Below are 11550 nucleotides of genomic sequence, written 5' to 3'. Positions count from 1 at the left end.
GCAGAAATTCTGATTCAGTACGTCTAGGGTGAGGCCTGAGTGTGTGTATTTCTCATAGTTCCCAGGTAATGCTCAAGTGATAGGGCCACAGACATCCCTGTTAGAAATGTATCTTGACAGCAATGCTTTTCAAATATCAATGTGCACAAAAATCACACAAGAAATCCTACCATACAGATTCATAGTGAGTGGCTGCGATGTGGAACAGGCAGCTCAGCATCTCAGATGATGGAGGTGGGGCTCTGATCTTGAATTCCAAGGATTATATATGTCCTTGAATTGCAAGGTCTGAGGACACTGAAGAGAATTCATGCTTCACTTCCACATAATCAAAGGGTTTCCTACAAGCCCTTTGCTCTCTCTGTATATATTTTTTTCTTGACTTCCTTCTCATTCATTCTTTTTTACCATTCTATTGCACTTGCTTTTGCTTTCTTTTTCTTTTCACCAGCCTTCTTTACTTTTCCTTTATGTCTTCACTCTTTTCCCTCAATTTTTCTTGCCCTTTTTTGAAAATTTATATTTGAAGATTGCACCCCTAGTTGAAATTTTTTTAACAAAACACAGCCATGCTTTCTCAAAAACAGACTCCACCCTACCTGTCATATGGCCTTCTGTTTCCAACAGTGAGGTCAGAAATGAGTCTAGGAAAATGCATGTGAGCACATGTAAGGAAACAAAAGACCCAGTCAAGTGCAAAGGGAATACCCAGATTGCTGTTTTCTAGAACATTCTTCACTAGAACTTTTCCAGAACTAGAAATTTTCCTTGCTGACTAACTAGGAATGTTTTTTCTACAAAACTAGTGCTTAATTCTAGTTGAGAGTAAATACATCTCTGTGAGCCAACAGCTTGTATTTATTCTCTCCCTGCCCTTGAGCTGGGCAAGTTTCCTGGCAGCAAATTCTGTAGAAAGCCTGTAGTTGTTAGCACTGAAGGATAGAAAGGCTGGCCCAGCCTCACTTAGTGAAATTCAAGGATCTGACAGAAGTCTGTTGTTGTTTTGTAGCTGTTGGCTAAGAGTTCATACAGAACTATATCTTCTTTCTTAAATGTATTAGAGAGGTTTCAAGAGGAGCTTGGTCCATAAGGGAAAGGCAGGTGGAAACAGCAGCTTATCTTCCTAGTGCTTCAAAAATGGGACTTCATCCTGACTTCAAATGTAGCCAGTTCTGAAGATCTTTCTGAATGAGCTTTAGAGCCCAGCTAGTTTCCTGTGTTCCTTTCTATGTAACAGGGGACCCAGATAAGAATACTAAATTAATTCTAGCTAGCTTCAAGTTTCTAAACCTGTTGTGCCCTAATCCTCTCATCTGGTGAACACACAAAATCATCTGAACCAACTGGGTACTCACAAAATTACAGAATTGAACATGTTTAGAGCTCACACTTGAAGCAGAAGTTCTCAAATGTGAGTGAATCCCTCCCCACCAAGGAGAGACATCTTTACTTGTCATTACTAGAGGACAATGCTGACATTCAGTACACAAAATGTCACTAACTAGCCTATAACATAGACAACCTCCCTCCTCACTGCAGAGAATAATGAGCCTAAAATGTCTGTCAGGAAGAGAATCATTTTTGTTTGGAAGATGTTGATTATGTGTCACTTCCTGAAAAAGAGTCCAGATACACCAAAATAGTCTCAGTTGCAAACAGGGCCTGGACAAGTAAAAGACATAAGGAAAACATACCAGGGACAAAAAAGAAAACGCAAAACAGAGAGTCGGCAAAGCCATTAGAAACAAACATCTTTTGTTGCTGTCAATCCATAATAAAAATGACATCTTGACATTTAAAAATTCTCCTTCAAGACCTCAAAGCAAAGGAGGAACAGGGAGATGAGAGTTCTCCTATAAAGAGCAGACTCTTCTCCTTGAGAGCATGGCTGGTCTCTCTACATAACAGTTATTAACCTGGGACTCAGGGTTCAAAGCTATAGGGATGGGAAAAGAAAAAGCACAAAGATTTTGCTATATTTGTTGTAGTTGTTGATGGCTACAGAATGTTTTCTCACATTTTTGTTGTCCTTTGTTCTGAAGATGTACATGATGGGGTTTTTTTATTGTTATGATTTTTGATTGGGGGGACTATTTTTTTTGTTTTTTTTGTCTGTTGTAGGGCTTGAACTCTGGATGCAGGCACTGTCCCTGAGCTCTTCAGCTCAAGGCTGGCACTTGAGCCACAGCACCACTTCTGGTGTTCTGGTGGTTAACTGGAGATAAGAGTCTCATGAACTTTCATGCCCAGGCTGGCTTTGAACTACCATCCTCAGATTTCAGCCTCCTGAGTAGCTAGGATTACAGGTGTGAGCCATCAGTACTTGCCTTTGGTTTTGGTTTTGGTGTTTTGGGGTTGTTTGCAGGGGGTGGGCATTAACTTCTGAAAAAAGAAAAAGCACCAGAGTTTTGAAGTGTTCTTTTTGTGTATGTGGTCTGCTAGCTAATAATGTTTTTTACATTTTGTTAAGATTTAAAAAAAACATAGAGAACTTCCACTAGAAACTCTATGTGGCTCATTAAATCTAAAATGTTATTGGACTCTTGCCAGAAAAAGTTAGGCAGCACCCGATTTAGTGTATAAAAGTGAAGTTTCCTTACCTTTTAAATAGAGCAAGCTAACAAAGCACACAGAAGCTGATTCATAAAATGAATCTAAACAAAACTTACCATAGACTTTATTAAGGTCTAAGTATTTTTCTCAATAGCAAAATGTGTTTCTTTAAAATCTAAAATGAGGGGCCAGGAGTTTGGCCTAGTGGTTAAAGTGCTTGCCTAGCATGCATGAAGACCCGGGTTCGATTCCTCGGTACCACATACATAGAAAAAAGCCGGAAGTGGTGCTGAGGCTCAAGTGGTAGAGCTCTAGCCTTGAGAAAGTCCAAGGACAGTGCTCAGGCCCTGAGCTCAAGCCCAGGACTGGCAAAAAAAAAAATCTAAAATGAATATATATATATATATAGTTATTTCTGGGGCTTGAACTCAGGCCCTTAGCACTGTCCCCTAAGCTGCTCAAGATTATCACTCTACCACTAGCGAGCGCCACAGAACCATGTCTAGCTTTTTCTGTTTATGTGGTACTGAGGAATTCAACCCAGGGTTTCATGCATACTAAGCAAGCACTCTATCACTAAGCCATATTCCCATAAATGAAAATGTTTTAATTATCTTATCTTATATAATTATTTCTCCTTTGGTAATTCAAGATCAAGGTCCAAGACAATAATGTGGAGAAATCAATAACAAAAGACCAGAAAGGAGACAGACAGACAACATTAGTAACTCTATATCCAAATTCTAGTTTTTTTATTACTTGGCTGGTTAGAAGCCAACTTAAGTCATTGACATAGAAGTGAAACTAAGTCTCAAATCTGCCAAAGTTCTAAGTTCTGAGATGACATATTCCATGACATCATAGAGAAGTTACCCATATAATCTGGCCAAAGTCCTGTGATGAATGAGAGGCAACTACAGAGATCCACCAAACCCCAGAAGTTATCAGTTCATCAGCAATTCCCAACTGTAAGCCATGGTGCAGATTATTAAAGACATGGCAAGTACTCATTTGGCTTTCCTAATAACCTTTAAGAAGGATTGTATCTACCTACTATTGTTCATTGTCTTGCGGCAAGAGGACTTTCTCTCTCTCTTTCTTTCTTTCTTTCTTTCTTTCTTCCCTTTTTAATTTCTTGCTTCTTCTTCTTGTTCCCTAAAGAATGATGCTGTCGAGAGACACAGTCTAGAATCAAAAGTTTTCTTCCTATCGGATTTTTATCACTTACTCTTTACTCCAGCTAGATTCAGGCCAGGCACTAACATATCCAGTCCTGTATCTACCCTAATAGTACCTGTAAAAAAAAAAAATCTAGGGCCAAGAGTTTGGCCCAGTAGTAGAGTTCTTGCCTAGCATGCACGAAGACGTGGGTTTTCGATGCCTCGGTACCACATAGATAGAAAAGCCACAAGTAGTGCTGTGGTCCAAGAGGTAGCGCACTGGCCTTGAGGAAAACCCAAGGAAAGTGTTCAAGCCCTGAGTTTAGTCCCCAGGACTGGCAAAAAAAAAATCTAAAGAAAGTCCACTTCTTTCTTCCCATCCTAGGAAAGAAAGCAGAAATTCTAGACATCCCTGGGGTTTGAAAAGAAGAATGAAAGAAGTCATACCAATTCTTTAGGTACATTTTTGTAAAGCCACTTTCTTTTCTTTCTCTCTTTTTTTTTTGTCAGTCGTGGAGCTTGAACTCTGGGCCTAGAGGCTGTCCCTGAGCTCTTCAACTCAAGGCTACTGCCCTAACCCTGGAGCCACAGCACCACTTCCAGTTTTCTAGTGGTTAATTGGAGATAAGAGTCTCATGGTCTATTTAGTGCCTGGGATGGCTTTGAACTGCAAACCTCAGATTTCAGCTTCCTGAATAGCTATGATTAAGTGGCATGAGCCACTGTGCCTGGCTGTAAAGCCACTTTTACCCATTTACCCAATAGTGCTGTCACCACAAATCTAAATCTGTACATAAGGCAAACTGATTTTTTGTTTATATTTTAAAAAGAGAGAAAGAAAGAAAGAAAGAAAGAAAAAAAGAAAGAAAGAAAGAAAGAAAGAAAGAAAGAAAGAAAGAAAGAAAGAGAGAGAGAAAGGGGAAAGGAAAAAATGCCTCTGAAAGAGAGGCAGAGGGCTTACCTCTCAGGGACAGGGAAGGGTGTCAAATCTCCTCCAGTTAGGGGAGGGCGGAAGACAAATGCCCGAACCTCACATTCATTAGCCACCTTGGATCTGGATTTTGGAAGTGTTTCCAAAATGTTCACAAAACTGATGCTGACCAAGCCTAAAGAAAAAAAAAAAAAAAAGATGGCAGGGTGGGGAGGGAGGGGAAGAGGGCAGGGCCTAGTCCTTTGGCTGTAAGTAAAATTTGAAGATACTATGCATTTGCTAATACTTTCGCAACATTTTTTCCCATCCATGGTGCTTAAACTTGGGGCCTGAGCACTGTCCTTGGGCTTTCTCAAGGCTAGAGCTCTACCACTGGAGCCACAGCATCACTTCCAGCCTTTTCTATGTATGTGGTACCAAGGAATCAAACCTGGGTCTTCGTGCATGCTAGGCAAGCATTCTACCACTAGGCCAAACTCCCAGCCCCGCAACTTCTATTTTTAATGTTTGAGAATCTCACCAAATAGCAAGCCTCCCTCTTCCCTGAGAAGCCCTCTCCTCTCCTCCCTAGAGAGCTGCTCAGAAGTCCCATCTCCTCATCTTTATCCAGATGTCTTCTTTTTGAGGTGCATTACCCACATTGGGAGTGAACAGTAGTAACCCAACACCCATAGCATACTTTCTCCTCTCTTCATTTTATTCTTTACTAGTAATTATCACTAACATGGGTACATATTTTAATCTGTTGATGTGTCAGTTCTCCCTCTAAAACAAAATGCAAGCTCCGCATAGACAGGGAAATGTTGCCTTTTATTTACTCCTTTGACCACAATTGTACCCTACCAAGGCATCTAGCAGGTGACAGGTTATAGGCCCCGATAGGAACATGGTGAATAAATAACAATTGTATAGGCATAGTCCTTTCAGATTACTTTAGCCAAGTCAAGATCAATCATGGCTTCACTACATCAACTCACACCCAAATAACAGCTGGAAAATGAGACACAAGGTTATTTACAAGCAAATGAGGAATGTGCTGGTTGTCTGAGAAGTCATTCTCCCTGCCAGTCAACTAGAGGACTATTGGTACAAGAACTGAATGCATCTTCTTTGAACCACCAGTTTCACCTAAGCCAGCAGCAGCATCATAGTCAAGGCCATCCTGATGTAGAGCAGATAAGCCATTTGTCTAGAATTGACCCTATCTCTAATCATTGGTCCAGTGCTGAGCATGTGAGACAATTGAGAACAGAGAGTAGGTCCAGTTGCTATGGAGATATCAGAGATCTTGGGGTGCTGATTAATGAAATGGCTTTTGGAGTTAGTCTACCTAGATTAACAATCCCCAAAGATTTGACTCCTCACCAACTGGTTCACCATGAGAAAGTTACTGGACTTCTGTTTTTCTCATATCATCTGTGATTGGACATGATGAAGCTACATACAGGGCACAGAGATTAAGGGACAGAACATGAAGCACAGAGTAAAAGAGTTACTATTGTTGCCATTCCAGTGAGTGAAAGAGAAAGAAATCTTGACCTGAGCCCTCTGCAGTAGCAAAGCATTCCATCATTCAGTAAATGTCCCATATTACCAGGTAAGGGGATGGAAGGGAGGTTTCTAGTAGAAACTTTGAGAGATGAAAGAAGCCCAAAATATCCAATATAGGACAGTTGTAGTATATAAAGCAAGCAAATATAGTTTTCCTTCAATACAGGGAAACTCTAATTAGATGGTATGAACAAGTAATAGAAATGTACTTGACAAAATATGTCAAATCCTTACCTGTACAGAGTTGACTACAATTGCAGTAACGATTGCTTCCCAAAGCCAAGGAAGAAATGACTCAAACTGTTGCATTCATTCTTCACATTTCCTTTCACTATTAATGCATGTTTCCCTTGCTTTTAAACCGGTCTATATTAAATGTAGATGTCCACTTAGAACAAGAGTTTACCCTCATCCTCCGACTGCTGCTACTTTCCAGCTAGACTCAGTTCCCTCCCCGCCCCTATTACCAACCTTATTGCCAGCACATTTAGTGCATAGACTTCTAGATTTTGTGGGTTTATCATCACATCTGTATACTCATGAAGAGAAGTATATCTGACCTCAGACATGTGTGTTTATCAAAGGTTTAATTGGTGGGAGAACAGTAGGGCAATCGCCTCTGATGAAGGTTTTGTGGCTTCTTTGTAGGAATTTCTGGTGGCTCCCGCCTGCAATCCTAGCTACTCAGGAAGCTGAGATGTGAGGATCATAGTTCAGTCAGCCAGGCAGCCCAGACACTTATCTCCAATGAACCCCCAGACGATGGGAAGTGGTTTTGAATGATAAAGTACTAGATTTGACTGGGAAAAAAAAGCTTAGGGTCAGGACTCAGGCCCTGAGTTTAAGCCCTATAGCAGACAAAAAAAAAAAATTACCATGTGAAGCCAGGTGCTGGTGGCTCATACTTGTAATCCTAGTATGGAATAAGGCTGAAACCTAGAGGATCAAGGTTTGAATCCTGTCCTGGCAGAAACATCTGTGAGACTTCCATTTCCAATTAACCGACAAAATATCAGGCAAATGTTCAAGGTGTAAAGCTCCAGCCATGAGCAGTAAGTTAAAGCCCTGAGTTCAAACATAAGCACAAGAGAGAGAAAGAGAGGAAAGAGATAAGGGGGGGGGGGGAGAAAGAGAGACAAGAGAGAAAGAAGAAAGAGGGAAAAGAGAGATCTCAGTTACTTTTTTTGTTGTTTTTGTCATTCCTGGAGCTTGAACTCAGGGCCTGGGCACTGTCCTTGAACACATTTTGCTCAAAGCTAGTGCTCTACCACTTGAGTCACAGCGCCACTTCTGGCTTTTTCTGTGTATTTGGGACTGAGGAATTGAACCTAGGGCTTCAGGCATGCTTGGTGAGCACTCTAGTACTAGCCTACGCTCCCGGTCCCCCAGCTACCTTTTTCTTTGTCAGATTTTATGAGAGTCCATAGTGACATGCCTTTCCTCATTTATGTTCTGGTTTCAGAATGAATTGAAAGAATTTTTGAAAGCTGCTGGGCACAAACTTGTGGTGGTAGAATTCTCAGCAAAATGGTGTGGTCCCTGCAAAGCCATGTGTCCTATTTTCCATGTAAGTATCACCAGTCTCTGTGTCACAGTTTTAGAGGACTCGTATTCCCCAAGCAAATCTTCAAAGTTAGACATGAAATCCAACATTCTCAATCATCCTAACCAGCCTGCAGGTAATAATACTACCTGTCTAGGAACACTTCCAGCAAGGAGCATCACAAAATGCAAAGGAGTCCAGTGGTGCACAGGAATGCACATTCATATTCTCATAACATTTTCTAGAGTTCCAGAGTTTTACTGTAATCCTAGCTACTCATGAAGCTGAGTCTGAGTATCAAACATTTAAGTGCAATATATACTACATTTTACAGCTTTTATCTACAACCTACATACCTTTTTTGAGTCATGGGGCTTGAACTCTAGGCCTGGGCACTGTCCCTGAGCTCTTCAGCTCAAGGCTACCGCCCTACCCTTGAGCCACCGCCCCATTTCCTGTTTTCTACAGATTAAGTGGAGATAAGAGTCTCAGCTTTATAGTGCCCAGGCTGGCTTTGAACAGTGATCCTCAGATCTCAGCCTCCTGGGTAGCTAGGATTACAGGCATGAGCCACAGCTCTCTGTTCACTTTCCTCGAGAAATGCCTAGTGAGAGAGGGTAAAAGTAGCATTTAATTAGTGGGTACCTTATCTGGGATGACCTAAGGACCTTGCCATGTGCTCAAGCACTAAGAACTGTACCTGGATGGCTGAAGACAACTCCTTCACACCTGCCTCCACAAAAAACTGCTGTCCCAACCCTGGCCCTGAAAGGAAAGTCAAGGTCCGCTGCACACATTCTGTTTGGTTGGTTTTTTTCCAACTTTGAAGCATTAGTCTTCAGTTCTGTTCTTTAGATTCTGCTTCTGCCCCTGGTACTTGCTGGACCTCAGCACAGCTGGCATTTGACTTGAAGCTTTGAGTTCTGTTGACAAATGTAGTGGCAACCTCTTTGGCTCATGGCTCAGTTCTGTGGATAAGGCATTTCTGGTATACGCTTCAATATTAACACTATGCTAATGGGAAGTTTCACTTGCTTTTCAGGCAATGTCTCTTCGATACAAAAATGTACTGTTTGCTAACGTGGATGTGGATGATGCTCAGGTAAGAATTTTAAACCTTCAATGTGGATTTGCTTTTTGGTTTTACCAGTCCTGGGGCTTGAACTCAGGGTCTCAGCACTGTCCTTGGGATTTCTCAAGGCTAGAGCTCTACCACTTGAGACACAGCACCACTTCAAACCTGGGTCTTCATGTGTGCTAGGCCAGCACCCCATCAGTAGGCCAAATTCCTGGTTGAGTATGGCTTCTTAAAACCCAAATGCAACATACTCAAGCTGCACCACCGCCATAATTACCATGTAAAATCAAGTCAAATTTCACTTTTTTTCCTTCTGATAAACCATCCTAAACTCTCCCATAATTTTGTTTTGTTTTCCAGTTGTGGGGCTTGAACTCAGGGCCTGAGCACTGTCTTTAGACTTTTTCTTGAGGCTAGAGCTCTACCACTTGAGGCAGAGCACCACTTCCAGCTTTTTTCTATGTATGTGGTACCAAGGAATCGAACCCGGGTCTTCGTGCATGCTAGGCAAGCACTCTACCACTAGGCCAAACTCCCAGCCCTGAACTCTCCCATAATTTTTAAGTTAGTGGATAAGAGCCATGCCTGCCCTGGAAGCCCTTATAATCAACCTTAATATTCTTCACCATTTTCTGTGGGCTCTATCTCCAAAATATTACTGACCCACAAGAATTGAACTCATGGTGATAAATGCATTCTACCTCATGACAGGTATGCGATCATTTTCATATATCTTGCCTTCCTCTTGTTATATAGCTTTTGCTTTTTGGTGGGTTTTCTTCAGTATTACAAGGAAATCTTTCTTTATCCCAAAGTACATCCTTCTCCATCCTAGCACACAAATACACACTCATACACCCTACATACATCAGCCTCATGTTTCCATGTTAATATATATAATATCTATATACTATGTAACATATATATCAATATAATATATAATATCTCTACAAAAACTACTAAGAAATTAAAATTTGGGAATTGCAAAGTGTTAGGAAACAGTTCTTCCAAACATTTTCTGATTTAGACTGAGGAAAAGTAAACTCTGTTGGTCAGCTTTCTGTCACTGTACTAAAATCTGAGGTAATCAGCTTATAAAAAGAAAAGGGTTTAGGGCTGGGAGTTTGGCCTAATGGTAGAATGCTTGCCTAGTATGCACGAAGACCCAGGTTCAATTCCTCAATACCACAGACAGAGAAAAAGCCGAAACTGGTGCTGTAGCTCAAGTTATAGAGCTCTAGCCTTGAGAAAGCCCAAGGACAGCTCTCAGGCCCTGAGTTCAAGGCCCAAAATTGGTTAAAAAGAAAAAAAGAAAAGGGCTCATCTAGCCTCACAGTTTCAAGCAGTAATCAACTGGCTGAGTTTCTCTGTCGCCTGTGAAAAGATGGCACATCAAGATGGAATTATATGGTGGAACAAAGCCACACACCTCGTGGGCAGGAAGCACAAGAGGGAAAAAGAGGCCAGGGAGCCACTATTCCCTTTAAAAACATGACCCATTATCCTAAAGAGTTCTCACTAGGCCTGACCTGGAGGCCCTGCACATCCCACAGCACCAAGCCTTGGGCCTAGGGGGATATTCAAGAATCAAGCAGCAAAACGAAACAAGTGGCTCATTCACACAACTTAGATTGAGTATGAGATTTAAAATGAAATTAAATCCACCCATTCCCCGTTCAATACTTTAATGGTGTCTGTGATCTATCACTTAACCTCTATGAATATAAGCTTCATCATTTGTAAAATGAGGTAATGATAACTAAGATAAAATGAGATAAAATATATACAATACATGGCATAGTGCCCAGATTATAATAGGAATTCTATTTCTCCATTTCTTTCCAGCTTTATTAAAGTGTGACATTGTTTAATTACTCTTTTGGCTAAATAACATGCTATGAATTCTAAATACACAGGTAGGAATACTAGCTCTGTCTTTTTTGTATTGGCAAAATTATGCAGCCATCATCACTGCAGTCATTTTTTAGAATATTTTCAACACTCCAAAAAGAATGCTCACTCCATCTACCATCCCAACTCTAGGCAGCCCCAAATCTATAGTCTATAGATTTGCTTATTCTGAACATTTCACATGAGTGGAATCAGACTATGTTGACTTTAGCAACTGGCTTATATACAGTGAATCAATGGTTTATTCATTTGTAATGCTAAATTATATGCCATTGGACCGATACAATGCCTTTTAATTACCCGTGTATCCATTGGTAGACATTTGGGTGGTTCACAATGTTTTGTTATTGTGCAAACCTGTTTTTATTTCTCCTTGGTACATATCTGCAAGAAGAACCATTAAGTCTTATGGTCACTCTACATTTAACTTTTTGAGGACTTGAAAAACTATTTTCCAGCCAGGCACGGTGGCTCATGCCTGTAATCCTAGCTATTCAGGAGGCTGAGATCTGAGGATCCCAGTTCAAAGCTATCCCTCACTAAAGAATGTTAGACTCTTATCTCCAAGTAATCTCTAGAAAATGGGAAGTGGGGATGAGGCTCTAAGGATAGGGTAGTAGCCTTGAGCTGCAGAGCTCAGGGACAACACCCAGGCCCAGGGGTAGGACAGTAGCCTTGAGCTGAAGAGCTCAGGGACAGTGCCCAGGCCCAGAGTTCAAGCCCCAAACAAATGACACCATTTTATATTTCCACCTCCATGGTAAGAATTTTAATTTCTCTACATCTTTGCCAACTTGTGCTACGCTACTGCCTGTCTTGTTTT

General features: G+C 41.1%; 1 protein-coding gene across 3 annotated transcripts in view; it reads left to right on the top strand.

The window, feature by feature from the left end:
• The first annotated feature begins 3416 nt into the window (after positions 1-3416).
• Txndc8 (thioredoxin domain containing 8) overlaps positions 3417-11550 on the top strand; it is a 31869-nt gene continuing 23735 nt past the window's right edge. The window contains exons 1-3 of one of the 3 annotated variants that reach the window (XM_090329168.1): positions 3417-3552; positions 7658-7762; positions 8781-8840. In XM_090329168.1, the coding sequence (XP_090185294.1) occupies positions 3529-3552; positions 7658-7762; positions 8781-8840 (189 nt within the window). In that variant the 5' untranslated portion in view covers positions 3417-3528. The remainder of the gene's footprint in view (positions 3553-7657; positions 7763-8780; positions 8841-11550) is intronic. The other 2 variants (XM_090329167.1, XM_090329169.1) reach the window with 2 other exon arrangements.

The sequence above is a fragment of the Megascapheus bottae genome, chromosome 3, assembly GCF_031878675.1.
Source record: "Megascapheus bottae isolate mThoBot1 chromosome 3, mThoBot2.hap1, whole genome shotgun sequence".
Taxonomy (NCBI): Eukaryota; Metazoa; Chordata; class Mammalia; order Rodentia; family Geomyidae; genus Megascapheus; species Megascapheus bottae.
The sequence above is the reverse complement of the archived record's forward strand: the minus strand, read 5'-3'. Positions and strand labels throughout refer to the sequence as shown.